Source organism: Macaca mulatta, chromosome 14, assembly GCF_049350105.2.
Source record: "Macaca mulatta isolate MMU2019108-1 chromosome 14, T2T-MMU8v2.0, whole genome shotgun sequence".
NCBI classification, from domain to species: domain Eukaryota; kingdom Metazoa; phylum Chordata; class Mammalia; order Primates; family Cercopithecidae; genus Macaca; species Macaca mulatta.
The window spans coordinates 85,079,247-85,099,779 of NC_133419.1; the positions used below are offsets into that span (position 1 = coordinate 85,079,247).

Here is a 20,533-nt window from a genome sequence, read left to right on the forward strand (position 1 = left end):
GGGTGGGAGGAGGGTGAGGATTGAAAAACTACCTATTTGATACTATGCTTATTACCTGGTGATGAAATAATCCGCACACCAAACCTCTGTGACATGCAGTTTACCTATATAACAAACCTGCGCATGTACCGCTGTACCTAAAATACAAGTTTAAAAATAAATAAATAAATAAATACTCAAACACATCTTGTTTAGTATAAACAACACCTCGAGAAGGTCATGATGAAAAAATCCTGGTCCCAAAATAGCTACCTCACAGCCTGAGTGTAGAAATTCTTGGCGAGCTTCCCTTTCCCTCCTCTTCACAATACCTTGGGGCCATACCACAGAACTGGTGGTTCCAAAAAGGAGAAAAATCTATTATCCCAGGGTCTTGCTATTCATAGGTGGCTGTTCTTAAAACTGACATGAGGTGCCCTCAATAAAAGGCTAGGAAATTAGTTAGAAGTGACATAAATATAACAGAAAATCTAGGCTAACAGAAACCCATTGAAGTTGAATACAGTTAATTCTGAGACTGAGATTCCTGGAAGGCAAAGGATAAAGGAAAAACAGGAAAACTTCCTTTGTTTATATGAGATCTGAGATTTAGAAAAAGCACACTGTCCCATCAACTCTGATATACATTTTCCAAATGAGACAGCGAGTAGCATAATAAATGATGGTACAATCACCAAAACTGCAGATGTTCAGATAATTATATTATCGTGTATATGCTGAAGACTTAATATACAAAACAAAGCTCCCATAATGCTTTCATTGTTCTGTTCTTTTTTTTTTTTTTTTTTTTTTTTTTTTTTTTTTTTTACTGTAACCAGACTAGCATCCCTCATAATTACAATAGCACCTATTATAAAATTTGGACTCTCCCTATTCCATTTTTGAATCCCAGAAGTAACACAAGGAATTTCACTACTTTCAGGCATAATCCTACTGATAAGACAAAAGATGCACTTACTTTAAATATTTCATCTATCATTGTTAGTTGACTTAAATATAATACTAATAATCACCATATTATCGATTCTAGTAGAAGGATATAAAATGCTAGCCTTGATTATCCTACGTACTTAGCCTAAAGTCCTTTGGGAGGTATGCTCTAGAGTTGATTAAGGAGGAAAAGTTGGGAAGGGAGAAAGATGGCGAAATTTGTGTATGTGTGTGTTGGGTGTTGTGGCATGGACAGGGTCTCACTTTGTTGCCCAGGCTGTAGTGCAGTGTGTGTGATCATGGCTTACTCCAGCCTCAACTTCCTGGGCTCAAAGGATCCTCTCACCTCAGACTCCTGCATACCTGCAACTACACTTGCACACCACCTCGCTTGGCTAATTTGTTAAAATTTTTGCAGAGACAAGGTCTTGCCTTGTTACCCAGGCTGGTCTTGAAGTCCTGGGATCAGCGGTCCTCCCACCTCGGCTTCCCAAAATGCTGAGACTACAGGTGCGGACCACTGTGCCTGACCTATGGAGGTTCTTATAGGGAGCTTTTCAACCAGTTTGAAAGAATAAAACAAATGTAAGTACCCTCGATGCAGTTCAGTCTCTCAGCCCTGCCCTTTCTCAATTTACAGTGATTGGTACACAGAGTAGGGATCAGCAACTGTTTGAAAAAATTAAAGAGTACTGTCTAACTCTAGGAATCAGAATGATTCTATACTGAACACAGAATTCTGATTCCTAAACAGGACCTTAGAGGCAATTTTGTTTATCCTTCTACGGAAGGAGTCTTTTCTACAAAACCTCTGACAAGCCATTATCCATTGCTGAAAGATTTCTAGGGATAGGGAACTTCTGTCTCATGAAGTAGTCTACAATTTTTTTGAGTAGCTATAAATATCAGGAGCTGTGGTGTTAAAATAATCCCACATATAATATACATTACTGTCACTTATGAACAGTGGATCTACTTCTGCCTTCTGCATGACATTGATGTCATGCTTTTCAGATGACAGCTCTTGAGGTAAAAAAGGTTAAGTCCCGTGTCCCCCAATTCTTAATCTTTTCTTCTCCAGGTTAAACATACTCCTTTTCACCAGTCATCCAAACACTTGCAAAGAAATTCTGGAGATTTACACAATGAATCCCAGAAGCAGAATATTAATATTAATATATTTTTACTTACTATGTAATATTTACTGGAATTTGACGATCCAATATTTTTATGTATTGGTAGTAGCTATAGCTAATTTATTTGATAATACAATTTAGCATACAAATACGTTTGAAATGTTTCAAAATTTGAAACATAAGGTTAAGCATAAGTTAACCTCTCTTGGATGTTTTGGCAGGTATAATAAGATCCAGAAAACATGGAAGACACTTTTATGTCTATACTTTTTATTGTAGCACAGCTATGTAGAAGTGCTGGCAAAATGAATGTTCTAGGTGATGAAAGAAATTTTTGTTTAGCAGTAATTACTAAGGAATTAGTTGGTAGGTGTTTTTATTTTTTTCCATTTGAATTCCCTTTTATTTCAGCCGAATTTTGATTTTTCTTTTTAAACTTTGATAAACATTTAAAAGCTTTTTGTACAAAACACAAAATCCGGTAGTGCCAGTTCAGCCAAAAAAAAAATAAAAATAAAAATAAAAAAATAAAAAATAAAAAAAAAGCAGAGTGATTTGCTAATTTGCAGCCAAGGGGCATAGAAAAGTATTTTTTTTTCTCATTTAATTATACCTTCTTCTCAAGATATAATTTATCAAGCAATTGTTTAAAATTAAATTTTAAAAAGTAGAAAGTATTGGTAAAAGTATGACACCAAATTGAAATAAGTCTAATAAACAATTTTCTCTAGGATACAATAGAGGCATTGATTAGACAGCTCACACATTTTCCTTTATAGTTTAGACAGTAAGGCAATCGTTAGATGTGATCATGTTATATTTGCTCCCTTTGTTGGACCACGAATACTGACAAACAGAGAGCATTTGAGCAAAACCTTGATGTACTTGGGTTTTAAAAATATGTGGTTAGCTTATTTTTCCTTTCAATGTTTCAATCTTGGCGCTTTCTTTACCATTCTCAGCAACTAAAATGATTTTTCCAGATATTCAAACAATTGCAATAAAAATACGTCCCAAAAATACAAGGTGAGCCTCCAATGCACAAGAAAGACCCTTTGGCAACCCGTGTCCTCTATCACTTTTTAAAAGAGCCTCATTTAATCGGGCCAGCAAACATCTCCATTAGCAATTAAGACCAACCACCGCCACCAACTATAAAGTCGGAAGGGCAATATAACTGACCTTCAGAGGAGAAATATGAGACTGCAAGACGTATCCATGGACATTTTCTATTTGAGAGAGGTTCTTTTCTGATACATGCACGAGTTCTGGGCCTCTTACTTCATGGGTTAGTCGAGGTAAGGAATGATCATGTGGAGCGTCCTCATCTTGATATCGATACTTCTAGGAGAAAAGAAAAGAAAAGAAAAGAAAGGAAAAATATGTATATATCAGTGTTCGTGACGGAAATAGACTGAACTTCATATTCTAATTTCATCAATAGGACACAGTGTGCACCTACTTTTGACTTCACCAAATGGGCTTTGCTGTAGACTCTTCTGGCGGTCACTATAGACCAGATCAAATGCAAGCAAAACTGAGTTAACCACGAATATTGACCAATGCCCAGGACTTGTTTCTCTCCAACAATATACTCTCTTTGTTTGTGAGTTACAGAAAGGTGATAACAAATGAGACAGAACATTTACTTTACTTAAGTAAGTGAGGAGGTAACCCTCTTGACCAGAGTAGCTAACTATGTGTTAAAAATTCTAGGTCATGGATGGAGAAGAAAAAAAAAGTGCTAGGCAAGAAGAAAATAGAATTCCGATATATTCCATTGAGAAAACTTAATTTTCTTTCAGAATTTGTGAGTGATTTAAGTTCCTTTGGAAATGAGGAAAAAATTTTGTCACCCACATTGTTTGTGTTAGACTCAAAGAGAAGACAATCTTATCTTTCTTTACTTCACTACCTAGGAGAAGAAGTATTGATCTGGGTTAGTCAGATTCTGGGACAAAAGACCACAATTTTTAGAAGCAGAGCTAGCTTTTAAAGAATTTTAAAAATCAAGGCAAGGCATCTGCCTATATTCCGATGGCTCCCTGAGGGGACAGAGGTAAATACTTCTTTCTCTCTTATTCTGTTTTCCTCTTTTCTTAACCTTCTTGCTTATACATGACTGTAACAGTAAAGATCATTGTCTGAGTCTTCCAAGCAGATATAAGGAAGTTGGCAGAGAGAAAAACAAGGTTCAGGATAAGGAACGCTTTGAGAGAGCTCAGCCCTCTTCTTGGGGTCTACCTCCATTTTCAGCCTTAGCCTGAGTCTCCATCCTATTTCTTTGTCTCTTACTAATTTGTACCCCTTTTCCCTTGGATCTGTTCCTTTAGAGTTCCATCATTCTAAGGCTGTTGTCCTACCTGGGAAAGATGAAAGAGAACTCTCTACATCTGACCCCTAATTCAGATAATGAAGTGTTAGTTTGCTATACTTTGCCTATGTTGTTTGTGCCTAACACAGGGATATTGGGAGCAGGGTTCTAAACATTGTCATAACACCATCACAGGCTAATTGTGATGTCTAACCTCTTCCCAGTGTCCCATTGTTTTTGTCATTAATGGTTAATTTTATCATATATATATGATATATATATTTTTATATATATATAAATATAAATATAATATTTATTTAATATTATATATAATTTATATAATATTAAATAAATTATATAATTTATATAATATAATTATATATTATTATATATTATATAATAATATATAATTATATATTATATAATATTATATAATTTATATAATAAATTATATAATATAAATATTATATAATATTTATATATATATAAATATATATATATAAATCATATATATATATAAATTATATAGATAGATAGATAGATAGATAAAAAATTTCTTGGACATCAGCTCTCAGACTGACTCATAATATAAAAGTAACAAGAAACATTCCAGGGATGATAATTCAATCTGTTGTTCACTCTTCCTCAGAAGCAGATTATCAATACTTATACTTTCTGGGGCAGGGTGGGCTTTCTTCAATGTCCCAAGTAACATTTGTCTCAACAAAAGTAACAGTGTCATAATTGCAGTTTTCAAAGGACTCTCACATACTTGTTCCATTGCAATCATTCTTGGCCGTTTCACCCATTAGAAAACTAACACTCCAAGAAGTTAAGGTACTTGTCAAGAGTCACCTTAACTGATGGGCATCAGCGCCAAGACCCTATCCAGATCATTGCAATCTGAATCCTCTTTCAATTATCATCACTCTCCTGTACCCCCCATAAGAAGATGAAGTCCACGTCTGAAAACCTAATTGGCAGCTTTGTAGAAAAAAATCACTGAGAATGCATGACACAATGAGGTTAGAACATTTCTGTGAACTGCAAATACCATGCTTTTGTTTAACTAACCCTATGAATAATTTGGCAGTGTAATCTGCCTCAGAAACATGGATCAAATTGAGCATTCACTTTTGATCAGTTATGCTCATTGTGAGTGGAATAATGTCACACATATGCCCATTTTAGTTTCTCTGGCTTTCAACCCATTGACTCCCCCGTCTGCTCCCCATTTTCGATTCTCTCATAAAGGCACTATCATCTATGTTGTCATCTGAGCCAGAAAAGTAGGAGTCAATCAGACTCCATCCTGTTTTTTGCCTGCTGCTATCTGTCAATTTAATAAGTTACTGAGTCTGCCCGATTTATATCCTAAATAATAGTTGAGTCTACTTTCTCCTTATTCTTCCCACACCCCCACCAACATTGTCCATGTTCAGGATTGAATAAGCTCTCAGCTGGGCTATATAAACAACCTCTGAATTGGCTAGCATCTCTGTGGGTTGCCCCTTTCCCATGCATTCTCTACACTGATCCAGGGGACTTTCTGAATCACATGCTGATAAAGTCCTTCTTGAAATCTTCCAATGGCTCACACTGCCCACAGGACAGAATACAAGCTTTCTTACCCTGCCATAACACTACTATATAGGCTGAACCCCCATTACTTCTGAATTACTTTTTTTTTTTTTTTTTTTTTTTTTTTTTTTTTTTTTGTGAGATGGACTCCAGCTCTTGTCACCCCAGGCTGGAGTACAATGGCGTGATCTCAGCTCATTGCAACCTCTGCCTCCAGGTTCAAGAAATTCTCCTGCCTCAGCCTCCCAAGTAGCTGGGACTACAGATGGGCACCACCATGCCTGGCTACTTTTTTTAAATTTTAGTAGAGCCAGGGTTTCACCATCTTGGCCAGGCTGGTCTCGAACTCCTGACAGCAAGTGATCCGTCCACCTCAGCCTCCCAAAGTTCAAGGATTATAGGTGTGAGCCACCGCACCCGGCTCTGAATTACCTTTTTTCTCAACATTCTCACTCCAATAGTTATAAAAGAAATATAAACAAACCGTTGCTTCTCATTTTTAAGCTTCTTTTAAAATTTGTGGTAAAATACACATAAAATTTTGACCATTTTAACCATTTTTAAGTGTATGGTTCAGTAATGTTACTTATATTCACTTTGTTGTGCAATGGATCTCCAGACCTCCTTCTTTGTGTGCATGTTCTCATAACTCCCTATAGTCTCCAATTACAACTCTTATCGTGCTATATGATTGTGTATTTTCTGTGTTTTTCCATTGAACTGTGAAATCTTGTAAGGACTGGAACCACAATGGTATTGTTTATTCTCACATCTCCAGTCTTTAGTCAAATACACAACACCTATGCTCAATAAGTGTTTGTTGAATACAGTTATGAGGGACTGTTACACAAATGGATGAAATAGGTATCAGTTGCTTAAGCCACAATACTATTTTGTCTACTGGATAAAATCTTTTTCATTATAAAATGCTGTGATCTCAGGTTCAAGTATAAAGGACAATCACATCATTTGCTTGACACAATCTAAAAGGACATCAGACTATTAAGTACCATATATCTTTCTCCTCATCATTCATTTCAGTATATACTGAGAACATGAACTGAAAAGAGCAACTCTTGACCTCAAGAAGACCATAAATTACTAAGCTATACTTATGCACAGAAACACTACCATACGTCGTGATGAACTTAGTTCTGGGGGAGCAGAAATGGGTAAGCATTTGTGGCTGTCTGTCTGTACCTTCCCAGTTTGAAACAGGATCTGGAATACCATAAAGAGGTAAAAGATATTCCAACCAAAGGCACAACATGTGTAGGGGAGACATGTGATAAGAGGGGATGATGTCTGAGGGAACAGTGAGGTCTTAAAGTGGATTGTCGCAGATGCTATTGTGTCCCCATCCAAATCCATGGAAATCTTTTTTACCCGTTGAAGGCTCATATCTGCATACTTCTCAGGAACATTACCCTTGGGTGATTGAAGCCTCCTCTCTTTGATGCCCACAGCAGTCATATTTGAACCCCAAATCGCATACCTCATGGTGAGACAAATCCTGTGGTGTGAATTACACTACAAATTATCCAGTGAGATTAGCTTAAATTTAGACTGCACTTGGACTTACATTTCTGCAGAGTTCCTTTGTGCTTCCTTTACTCCCTATTTTTTTTTCCTTGGAACTGTCCTCCATAAATCCTGCACACATGAAATCCCATCTTAGATCTGCTTCTATGAGCTGATATAAGACTTGGATGAAGCTTGGGATGTAAGGCACAGTGTGGCAGGAGGAAGCTGGAAGGCAGATTGGTGTCGGCTGTAGACAACAGGGAGTCATCCAAGAGAACCTAGACCTAAATAATACTCTGCCCAGTGCCAACCAGACATTGCCCCATTTTATTTTTCTTTGAGTCTTCAGCCTATGACTAAGCAAGAAATGACAAGAACTGATGAGAAAGTCCCATCTTTAACTGAAACTCAAGCTTCCAAAGGAATCACCCTGATATGATATAGCAAAATTTCTCTGCTTGTATTCAAATCTTTATTTACTTCGGCTGAACAAAAGTACTGATCTATGATACTAGGATTAATATTAACACCAACATTAATGCTAATCCTAACACTAATGTAATATTACAATCAATAATAATACCAGCTACAGTTAATGTGCCTGGAGCCATATTAAATGTTTTATATCCATCATCACCATATTAGAGATAATTGTGATTCTCTTTATCTTAGACTCAGATAATTCGGTATTTTTTCCAAGCTTACATACCTGGTAAGTCGCAAACTAGGTTTTAAATACATGTTAATTTCACTCTAGAGAAAGAGCACTTAATCTTCTAAGTTAGTTAGGACTCAAACGTCTTTAGAGGCCAACTTTATCTTCAGGTAATAAAACTTTTAGGAAATATTCTTACGCACTGACATAAGAATAAACCCTAACATTCTGCGTAATTCTGAGTCACTTCTCATCCCAAGGCTTGTCTGGTAGGTACTAATGCCATTCTGGGCACCTTTGAGGATTTCTGTAGTGCCTACAAAATGAGGGCCATGGGCAGAAGGCCTCTATATTGCAATCTGTGCTTTCTTCTTTTTCTCTCCTCAGCTTGGTCTGTTGAAGGGGACTTCAGTAAAATAAACTTTGCCATTCTGTGAAGAAAGTCATTGGTAGCTTGACGGGGATGGCATTGAATCTATAAATTACCTTGCGCAGTATGGCCATTTTCACAATATTGATTCTTCCTATCCATGAGCATGGAAGGTGGGTTAAAGTTCACTTGGAACCAAAAAAGAGCCCACATTGCCAAGACAATCCTAAGCAAAAAGAACAAAGCTGGAGGCATCATGCTACCTGACTTCAAACTATACTACAAGGCTACAGTAACCAAAACAGCATGGCACTGGTACCAAAACAGAGATATAGACCAATGGAACAGAACAGAGCCCTCAAAAATAACACCACACATCTACAACCATCTGATCTTTGACAAAGCTGACAAGAAAAGAAATGGGGAAAGGATTTCCTATTTAATAAATGGTGCTGGGAAAATTGGCTAGCCATATGTAGAAAGCTGAAACTGGATTCCTTCCTTACACCTTATACAAAAATTAATTCAAGATGGATTAAAGACTTAAATGTTAGACCTAAAACCATAAAATCCCTAGAAGAAAACCTAGACAATACCATTCAGGACATAGGCATGGGCAAGGACTTCATGACTAAAACACCAAAAGCAGTGACAACAAAAGCCAAAACTGACAAATGGGATCTAATTAAACTAAAGAGCTTCTGCACAGCAAAAGAAACTACCATCAGAGTGAACAGGCAACCCTAGAGAATGGGAGAAAAATTTTGCAATCTACCCATCTGACAAAGGGCTAATATCCAGAATCTACGAAGAACTTAAACAAATTTACAAGGAAAAATCAAATAACTCATCAAAAAGTGGGCAAAGGATATGAACAGACACTTCTCAAAAGAAGACATTTATGCAACCAACAGACACATGAAGAAATGCTCATCATCACTGGCCATCAGAGAAATGCAAATCAAAACCACGATGAGATACCATCATACACCACTTAGAATGGTGATCATAATAAAGTCAGGAAACAACAGGTGCTGGAGAGGATGTGGAGAAATAGGAACACTTTTACACTGTTGGTGGGACTGTAAACTAGTTCAATCATTGTGGAAAACAGTGCGGCGACTCCTCAAGGATCTAGAACTAGAAATACCATTTGACCCAGCCATCCCATTACTGGGTATATACCCGAAGGATTATAAATCATGCTGCTGTAAAGACACATGCACACGTATGTTTATTGAGGCACTATTCACAATAGCAAAGACTTGGAACCAACCCAAATGTCTATCAATGATAGACTGGATTAAGAAAATGTGGTACATACACACCATGGAATACTATGTAGCCATGAAAAAAGGATGAGTTTATGTCCTTTGTAGGGACGTGGATGCAGCTGGAAACCATCATTCTGAGCAAACTGTCGCAAGGACAGAAAACCAAACACCGCATGTTCTTACTCATAGGTGGGAATTGAACAATGAGAAAACTTGGACACAGGGTGGGGAACACCACACACTGGGGCCTGTCGTGGGGTAGGGGGATGGGGGAGCGATAGCATTAGGAGACATACCTAATGTAAATGACGAGTTAATGAGTGCAGCACACCAGCATGGCACATGTATACATATGTAACAAACCTGCATGTTGTGCACATGTACCCTAGAACTTAAAGTATAATAATAATAATAAAAGAAACTTTATAAACAGATTATATTTCCTGTTTCAGCTGTAAGGGGAGTAGAGGCAGGATAAGTGCTCAAGACAGGGATGCCTGGTATACTACTTATGTCTCCCTATGTTAGTTCATTTTGCCTCTCACTTCTGGAATTCTATCCTCGTCCCCCTTCTGAAGCTTGACCCTGCCCCCAACTCCAGATTCCTTCATCAAGCAAACTTTTTTAGGTTCTTGATTATCAGATTTAGTGTTGCCTCCTCAGAAGCATTCTCTGACTTCAAAGGTTGGTAATCTATGTCTCCTCCTTTATGTTCCCATAGTGTTCTGCACAGGATTTTGTCAAAGAGTAAGAACTTTATACTGTAATGACCTGTCCATGTGCCTATCTCCCCTACTAGCCCACAAATGCCTCAAGAGCAGAGGTAGAGTCATGTTCATCTCTGAATCTCCAATGTCTACCCGACAAATGACACATAGAAAGAGACCAGTAAGTGTAAGTTTAACTGCATTAAACTGTAATTATCTGAGCAATAACGTGATCTGCATAATCAGAAAGCCCTCCCAGCTGAGCTTGCATGCCATCATACTCATACTCTTTTTCTACCACAGTCCCCCCTACACAGATAGAAAAAGGCTAAGGAAGTCTGACCAGGCTCTGCTCAGTACATTCTGCTGATGGTTGTGTGAGTCAGAACAAACCATACTGAGTTTCCCAGAATTTAAACACAGAATCCTAACACGTGCCTGATCTGTCACTGGAGGTTCTCTGGTGCGATTTGGAAGATGGCATTTTGCTGGCACAGTGCATGATAACTGATCCAGAAATTGGAAATCTTTCAAGGTCTCATAAATAAAAATATGAGTTTATCTCTGTTGCTGCATAAAAAGTGCTCTACTTCCCCCTTGTAGCAGGAATTGGCACTGTACTGATGAGAGAGAGGGGGTGGGGGGGCAGGGGGCAAGGGGCAGGAAACAAATCAAAAGCTGGAGAGCCAGAACATGTTTGTGTGCACATGAATAGATGGCATATTATCACACCTAATAGTGAATACTATCCATGAACGCTTTGCTAAGAATGTCACAGAAATTATCCCACTTAAGGCTGATAGTAGCATTATGAAGCAGGTATAAAATTAAGTAATAATTACAGTTCCTTACACAAAGTCTGACGTTAAAACTTGTTAGTTTCACTGCCTCTGTTAACTACACTGACAAACCATGTTCTCTGCATCAAGTTTTATCTGTCCCTCTGTAATCCAAGTTCCTTGAAAGTAAGAACCCTGACATGTATCTTTGTATCCTGCAGAGTGGTCAGGCTAGAATGCTACACAGTGTGTGTCCAATAGGCCTATATTGACTTAATGAGTGCTGTTTCTGGAAGAAAACCTCTTAACTTAAAAAACATGCTTTGGCTGAAAGGAAGCACATATTCTAGAAGCATGAAGTCAATAATAATAATAATAATAGCAACAGAATTTCAAAGGGATCCCTAACGAAGAGGTGAGTGAATCTCAGAAAAGAGAGAAAACCAAAGGGACAAAGAAAACGAGCTCAAAAATAAACCACGTGAAAACAAAGGGTTTTCATTTCATCTCAAGGCTGTAGAAATTTAAGTTCCGTAATTGAGTATTCCCATATAGGCCCTGTCAGCCACCTTCCTATTTTGAGGACACTGATTTGTTTAAACACTTTGATATTTACTTTTATGGATTTCCTTTAATAAGATTTCTGCAGTCTGTAGCCAGCAGATCCTTTTTTCCAGCTTCTTCCTTCCTCCATGATGCTTTAGCCTATTTCCTTTGTCTTATCACTTTTATACACCTACTGTGTCCTCACTCCTACTCACTGCCTTCCTCTCTGGAGGGAAAACATGGGTAAAAAAAGAAAATAAGAGAAGATAAAAGAATGTTCAGTGCAATGATCAGATCAGTATTTATATCCATTTCTTTAATTTGAAATGAATTCTCTGAATGATATCTTGACTGGAGCACAGTTTTATTTCTCCTGTCCATTCTTTATGTTATTCCAATCCATTCTTTCAGAATGGTTACATATAGGTTGCAAATCTGGGGGTGGAGGTAGGTAGTTTCAGATAGGAGAAAAACGGGAGGAGGAAAGGCAAGAGAGACTGTACATAATTTTCACCTTCACTTCCTCAAGGTGACCTCCCGACTTCCCAGATTAGGAAGTTCTCTCCCCACCTCTGCACACCGCACACTGCTCCCTACTTCATAGGCTTTCAGGGCACCCTGCCCTTATTCTTCGTAAAGCTTGGCATGTTTTTATTTTACATTTATTTCTGTGATGATTTGCTGGATGTTTGTCTCCTCCATTGAATTAACCGTCCCCGCCCCCCTCCCCATGGGGTCAAAGGCCCCACCTATTTGGTTTACTGCTGACCTTTAGTGCCTGCCACATAGTAGGTACTTGATAAATGTTTGTTGAATAAGTAAGTACTTTGCAGCCGGATCTATCTTCAAAATAATCACCCTTTTAAAAAATGACCCATATTCAGCAATATGGTTTGCCCAAAGAACCTTTGAAAGAGGGATTTTTCCAGAGTTTAGAGCAGGATATAAGTAACAGCACTGATGTGAGAAATGAAAAGCTCTCCCAGGTGCTCCATTTTAATTTTTTTAAACAAAACTCACAAGTAAAAGGAAATACTTTCCTGCTTTTATTTCCACAAAGAACAGGACAAGCCAGGATGTTAATTAAATTACAAATCAGCTGTCTGCTTGCAGCTGACAGAGCTTTGTGTGCTTCCAAGCAACGTCAGATATTTTAAACTCTGTGTAATTACCTACTATGGACGAGCTGCCAGGAAGGATGCTTCATGAATATTTAATGAATCTTAAGATCCTTTTTAAGGAAATGATGATTTAAATAACTATGGGAGAACTTACTCTAGCTCAGTGCTAACCTCCATCTGTTAACTGAAGATACTGGAAATGTAGCCTGGTAGAAATGCAGTTTCTCCCCTAAAAGGAGCTAGGCCCAGGATCTAGGGAAGGCTAGGCTCACACAGGAGAGGTAACTGTAGAATTAAACACACCTCAAGCTCTCTAAGTCAGAATGGAACCACAGACCTATAATCTGGGAAAGTAATGAGTATGGAATTGCAAAGTGAAATTTTGTAAGATGCCACACATTAAGGATGCTCCTTATAATTTACAAAGCACTTTCAGCAACACTGTCTCAATTAATTCTCTCAAGAATTGGATAGATTAAAAAGGTATCATCATTCTGATTTCCAAATGAGAAAACAGAGGATCAGAGAGTTTCTAAAGTGCTAAATAAATAGTAAAGTTGTGTTTCAAACCAACATACTCCTCTGATTCCAAGAGGCAGCCTCATATAGTGGAACGTGCACGAATTCTGGCATTAGAAACATGATTTCAAGTATTGGTTATGCTACTTGCTATCTGGGAGACATCTGTCAGGTTGTTGGATACATCTGAGCTTTGGTTGACTGAAGTTATAAACCAGGAATTACAGTATATATCTCATAGAATCATGAAGATTGAATGAGATGCCGTACTCCTGGCACACAATTGCTGCTTGGCAAATGTAATGCTCCTCTTTGCTTGGACTCTCAAGACCTTTGCACACTGTAGATTTGTCATAACAACAACAGCAGCAGCAAGAAAAAAAGTGGTCACTAAAAGTGAATTTTTCACATGGCAAAAAACTCTTTGGTGGAATGCTCCTCACTTTCCACAGAATGGAAACAAAAATGACCTGTTATACAATTAGTCACAAATACAGTCCTTGATTTTTTTGTCCATACACGAGTATTGTGTAAAACATGTTTTCTTTGTAGCAGCTAGGTGCTGCCACCACTGTATATGGCTGAGTTCACAAATCTGTTGTAACTTGTAGCTTTGCTGTCACTTCTCTGTCTCATCTAAGCTTTGTTTCTTTACAGTAATTAAAAGTTTTTGCCACTGCCATAGCTAATGCTGCTACTGGAACCACTAGAGCCTCCTTGGTTTCATGGTTTGGCAAAGGATTGGCCTTCATCACCATAGGGGTTGGAGCTTCTGCCTCCTAAGCTTTCTCTCCTCATGGGTCCAAAATTTGAAGACTGATTGTTGTAACTGCAAAAATCACTGTAGCTTCTTTCACCTTAAAACTGCTTCCATCATTTACAAATCCATTACAGCCATCCCACTACCACCATATCCACAACCACCACGGCTGCCACCAAAGCTACCATGACCACTGAAGTTTCCTCCACAATCATAGTTCATGCCAAAACCACCTCTATAACCACGACCAAAGTGTCCAGAACTACTTTGGCTTCTTTGGCTCAATGAAGTACTGGCCTCTCTTGCTTTGACAGGGATGAAGTTTTCTAACTTCACAGTTGTGGCCATTCACAGTATGGCCATTTACAATATGGTATTTCAATCTTATTTATAGAGTCATGGTCCTTAAGGGTTACAAAGGCAAAATCCCTTTGCTTGCCACTGCCTCAGTCATTCATGATTTCAGTCACTTCAATTTTCCCACATTGTTCAAAGTAATGTCTTAGGTGATTTTTATTTATTTATTTATTTATTTTTGAGAAGGAGTCTTGCTCTGTAGCCCAGGCTGAAATACAGTGGTGCAATCTCTGCTCACTGCAACCTCTGCCTCCTGAGTTCAAGTGATCCTTCCACCTCAGCCTCCTGAGTAGATGGGATTACAGGCATCCACCACCAAGCCCAGCTAATTTTCTTATTTTTAGTAGAGATGGGGTTTCGCCATGTTGGTCAGGCTGGTCTTGAACTTCTGATCTCAAGTGATCCATCCACCTCGGCCTCCAAAGTGCTGGGATTGTGGGAGTGAGCCACTGTGCCTGGCTCTTAGGTGATGTTCTTCAGTGTCTTCTTTAGTGTCACTCATAGGGTTTGGATCTGTGTTCCCACCCAAATCTCAAGTTGAAATGTAGTCCCCAGTGCTGGAGGTGGGGCCTGGTGGGAGGTGATTGCATCATGGGGGTGGTTTTTAATGGTTTAGCATCATCTCCCTGGTGCTGTCTCATGACAGAGTTCTCACGAGATCTGATTGTTTGAAAGTGTGAAGCACTTCCCCGGCCCTCTCTCTTCTTCCTGCTCTGGCCATGTAAGACAAGTCTGCTTCCCCTTCGCCTTCTGCCATGATTGAAAGTTTCCTGAGGCCTCCCCAGAAGTCCAACAGAGGCCAGCATCATGCTTCTGGCACAGCCTGCAAGAACCATGAGCCAACTAAACCTCTTTTCCTTATAAATTACCCAGTCTCAGGTATTTCTTGATAGCAGTGCAAGAATGGACTGATACAGCCATCAACAAATATCTTTTTCACAGTTAAGTAGGCAACTAGTCTTTGAGACTCTCCTCTTAAGACAACCGTCTTTGTTCCACGACTCTGTCATCCACCTTATGTAGCCTTGCATTTAGGGCTGCATCCACCTCCTCCACAGTGGCATACGTGACAAACCCAAAGGCCCTGGAGTGCTTGGTGTTTGGATCTCTCATTACCACACAGTCCATGAGTGCTCCCCATTTGCTCACAATGGCTCCTCAGACCTCAACCCTCCAATGAAGACCTTCCACAGTTATTCAGGCTCTTTCAGAGACTCTGACTTAGACATGATTGTAGTAGGAAGATAGACTCTTTAGTGATGCTTCCTCTGTGGCATCCTGAGGCCAAAAGGAGAAAGGTGACAAATGCATCTCAGTAGAGTAACTTTCTAGAACCTCAGTTTCAGAATAGTGCCTAAAAGTGCAGATTCTGGAGAGACTGCCTGCATCAATTCCTACTTTGATCACCACATGACCTTGGTCAATTTATTAAACCCTCTGACACATGATATTCTTATCTGCAAAATTGGAATAGTAACTACCTCACAAAATTTTTTAGAAAGCCAAGTGAGATGATGCATGGAAGGCACTTAGAAGAGTGAGTGTCTGTAATCTATTAAGTAGTCACTTAGTATAAGTTATGATTGTTTTGCTGGAACATTACATATGTTATTTGATTATAAAAAAATTGGAGGAATAGAAAAAACTGAAGGAAAAATATTTGCCTTTTACTGTTTCGAATTTTTCAAAGTCTCTAACTGCAACTTTTCCCATTACTCCATAACACATAGACAGTGCATCGAATCTCACAGCCCTCTTGGTCTCACAAAGTACACTTTAGTCTTTCTTTATGCCATCTTAAATGTGTGAAAACCTTGTCTTTGCACTTTTTCATTCAACAAGAATTTACTGAGTACCAATTCTATGGCAGGCATTGTACCATGTACTAGAGATATAACAGTGAATAAGGAAGACACAGCTCATCCTTGCCCTTTGCTCTTTGATGTCTTCTCTACCTCTCATAACTTTCCCAACTGTTTTTCACACACTACTCAACCTTCAAAACTTAGTTGATAAATGATATTTTCCCAGATGCTTTCCCCAGACACCCAAATTTGGCTAAGCAGTCTTCTTCTGTGCTCCCACGTCTGACTCCCTGAGAACTCCTCTTTCTCTCAAAGCATATATATCTCTGCCATCCTCATTGGAATGGGAAGAGTTCACAATTCATTATTGTGCCAGTGGCAAATATTCTGCCTGAGACCCAGTAGGTGCTTCATAAATGTTACTAAATGAAACTACCCTGGTAGAGATGTAAGCTCCTTAGACTCCTGTGTACTCCACCATGACTAGCACATCCTAGAAGTAGGACATACTCAAGAAACCTGGTGCTATTCTGTAGGAGAGCTGGTTATTGAACAGTACCCTGTAAGATTTTCAACAATAAAATAAAAAATTGGTTTATGCTGTATAGCATAGGTAATAAAGTGAGTTCCTTTGAAAGTTTTCATTTAGCAGGGAGAATTGTTCCAGCTTTGGGTATGACATACCTGACAAAGAGTATTAGCTGGTGGCTTCCTGGAGTAAAAGAGTTAACAGAAAGAAAAATGGTAACATGCAGAGAAGCACTGAGTTCCCTTCTTCCTTCTCCTCTGCCAGCACTGAGTCAGAGCAGCTACAGAAGCATAACACACAAATGAGACCATACTAAGTGTTCTTACACGAGCCCATCTAAACCCCAGGTCAGCAGTTGGACTCATATTAGATTGTACCAACCTCAAATAAGTCCAATGAAATAGATTAAAGTGTATGCAAGGCAGGGAAGAGATCTGAAAGAATATAATAATATGTTGACCATGGTTATTTCTGGTGATTATTAATTTCATTTTTTGGAGCTACATATATTTCTTTGAGGAATAAAAAGAATTAGAATATGTAAAACATGATCAAGTATTTGCTTTGTTGTAGTGGAGAAGGTTCACTGTGCTGTAACTTTTGTGGTAAGGAAAAATTCTCTAGTCCTGGAAAGGGTTTGTCTATGTTCAGTTGAGTTAATTTTGAGAACTGGCTGAAGGATGCAAGGGAAGGGGTTTCCAGCTGACAAATGAAAGAGGGAGGAGCCGGGAATAAATTTGCTGGGGAGGACCAGGCTTTAAGTCAAATTGCTTTGGTACCAAGAAATCAAAGCAATGATTTGGGGGCAAACTCGACAGTAGTTCATCCTTTTGAAGCAAAACTTCAAACATGGTCTGAGTAATTTTCCAGGGATAACTGCCACTGGATTCAATTGAACACTGTACGATCTTGTGGGCAGTCCCTGTCTGACTCAATCCACCAGCTGTGCAACTGCTACAGCATCTGTGAATGAGAATCATTCACTACCAAAAGCTAGAAACATGTTTTGCTCAGTGTGTCTGGTGTTCATAAAAGAGGAAATGTTCATTTCAGCAAAATCCTTCTTCAAGTGATGCAAATTCCCTGTGGCTCAGTTCCTGGGTTTAAATCCTGTTCCTGTACTAACCAGCAATGCGACTTTAGGGAAGTATGAAGGCTCCCTGAAACTCAGACTCCTCATTTATAAAATTGGACTAATAATGTATGACAGTGTCACTATAGGAAATTCATGAGATAATATGCATAAACGCTTTGGGCCAGGACCTATCTCCTAGTAGGTGCTTAAGAAATACAAGATTCTTCCTATTTCTCTTTTTTTGTTTGTTTGTTTTTGAGACAGAGTCTCACTCTATCACCCAGGGTGGAGTGCACTGGCATGATCTTGGCTCACTGCAACCTCCGCCTCCTGGGCTCAAGTGATTCTCCCACCTCAGCCTCCTAAGTATATGGGATTACAGGCTTGCGCCACCACGTCTGGCTAATTTTTTTGTATTTTTAGTGGAGACAGTGTTTCTCCATGTTGGTCAGGCTGGTCTCGAACTTGTGGCCTCAAATGATCTACCTGCTTCAAATTCCCAAAGTGTTGGGATTACAGGCATGAGCCATCACACCCAACCTTCCTATTTCTCTACCAGTGTCATGTAGTCATCTTTCCAAGTATTGTAAAAAGAGTCTACATACATACACACACACACACACACACACACACGTGCATGTATATGCTCAATTCAGCCTTATCACCATTACAGGGAGCAGGGTCCACCATGGTACTACAAGAATTGTAGCATCCCTACAGAACAGCACAAACATTCTGAAGGAGGTAAAATGAGCTGCTAAGGCCTTGCTGCCACTTCTCTAGATCCAGTGCCTTTTCTGTATGTGAGGCCATCTTACCCATTCTACTCAGGCCTCTAGCTAGACCAACACTCCTACTCTTGATCTCTTCTTCCTATGATGATCATTTCTGTCCAGCAAGCAGAGAAAAAAATGCCTCAGACACAGGTGCTGACATTGCCTTCACTGCTCATTCAAGCTACTCTTCCTAATCGTGTGAGTTTTTGGACTTCAGAACCTGACTGTGAAATTGGCACTTGCCTAGCCCTCCCATTATATTTGACTTCCAAGGATGAGATCACTAACCCACTGGAACCTAGAATATCTCCTGGATGATCTCCAGAAGACTTTGTTCCTGGTCCTGGGACTTCCTGGGTGGTCTGTCGGCATGTACGACCTCTGTGACACTATAGAGACTAAAATTCCTTCCTAGTAGGAAGCACCATTATTCATTCATAAGAATGTTTATCTAGCATGTTATATGCTAATCACTAAATTTTAAGTGCTACATATAATATAGTAGTTTAAAAAAGCAAAAATGTATGACTCTGTAGACATTAAATTGTAGTTGCATTAGGTTATCTAGCTCTTTGTGCTCCCTTTTTCCTCAACATGCTTCCTGTACCAAGAAGCAGTTATGAACAGCTGTCCTTTCAGTGGTCCAGGTGGGCAACCACTATGAATTGTCTCTGGTGGTGGTGCAAATGGGCTTGATCTATCCAGCTGCCTTTGTTTCAGAGCACCTCATAATGAGCTGGTGTCAATGGCATTGGAACATGGCACAGTTGAAAAATAAGGCAGAAAGTGTGGCCCTGTTACTAGTGGGTTCCAATCAAAGAGGTTTATTTCACAATCAGACACCGTAATAAAAATATTAATGTTTCATCAAATAAGGTTGCTTTATAATCCATGCTTGCTTATGGTGGTTTAAATATTCTCCAAATAAGATAGTACATAATAAAATGCCTTTTCAAAATAATAAAAGCGTATTTATACTTGATCTAGATGCTTAATATGCAACTGAATGTGCAATTGTAGAATGTTGTTTTGTGCTTATTACACTCTTAAGATGTAAGCCCCAAATCAAGAAAACCCAGAAAGATTTCTAATTTTCTTGTCCTGCTGCGCTGCTGGGAACTGACAGTGTCATCTTTCAGATTATTGCCTATGATATGACGTGCATATGTATTAATGTTTTAGAAGCACTGATTTATTTAATCCTTATAACAAACTTATAGAGTAGTTACTGTTTTATTTCCCTCATTTAACAGATGAGAAAATACAGGGAGAGAGAAATTAAATAAGTAACTTGTTCACACAACCAGTGGATGGAATGAGATTTATACCTCATTATCCTTGTAATCCCACCTTTAATTCACACACTATATTGTCTCTCAGGTATTGTGCGTTTCTTACTCTCTGAATCAGATGTTTCTTCTGAGTAAGGTAAACACTTTGGTCCTTTGGTTTAAAAACTAAGGTCTGTAGGCTTCCCTTTATCCTTGCTGGGCCATAGAATGCAATTGGGAGAAAGTATAAATAGAAATAACCTAGTTAATGATACTGCCATTTCCCTGGTCACCCAAATACAAAATTACACAGATGAAGATGATCCTTCAGAATCTTTCCCCTCTCATGTCTTCCAGAGTGGGGTCTATCTAACTAAATTGGCAAAACATGACTCCTAATATCAGAGTGAAGGTCAGGATTGTTTACGTTAGAGTGATAGCTCACTGATGAAAGCAGTGATACTACAGCTGTAGGTATCTCAGTAGACCCCCGGCCCATAGAAG

General features: G+C 38.8%; 1 protein-coding gene and 1 pseudogene across 4 annotated transcripts in view; one reads left to right on the plus strand and one right to left on the minus strand.

Annotated features, from left to right (window-relative positions):
• DLG2 (discs large MAGUK scaffold protein 2) overlaps window positions 1-20,533 on the minus strand; it is a 2,228,225-nt gene that overhangs the window by 1,086,662 nt on the left and 1,121,030 nt on the right. For all 4 annotated transcript variants that reach the window (XM_077964104.1, XM_077964105.1, XM_015115421.3 and 1 more), the window contains one exon: window positions 3,249-3,410. In XM_077964104.1, the coding sequence (XP_077820230.1) occupies window positions 3,249-3,410 (162 nt within the window). The remainder of the gene's footprint in view (window positions 1-3,248; window positions 3,411-20,533) is intronic.
• The window catches only part of LOC144334532 (large ribosomal subunit protein uL6 pseudogene), a 99,752-nt pseudogene continuing 86,322 nt past the window's right edge, over window positions 7,104-20,533 (plus strand).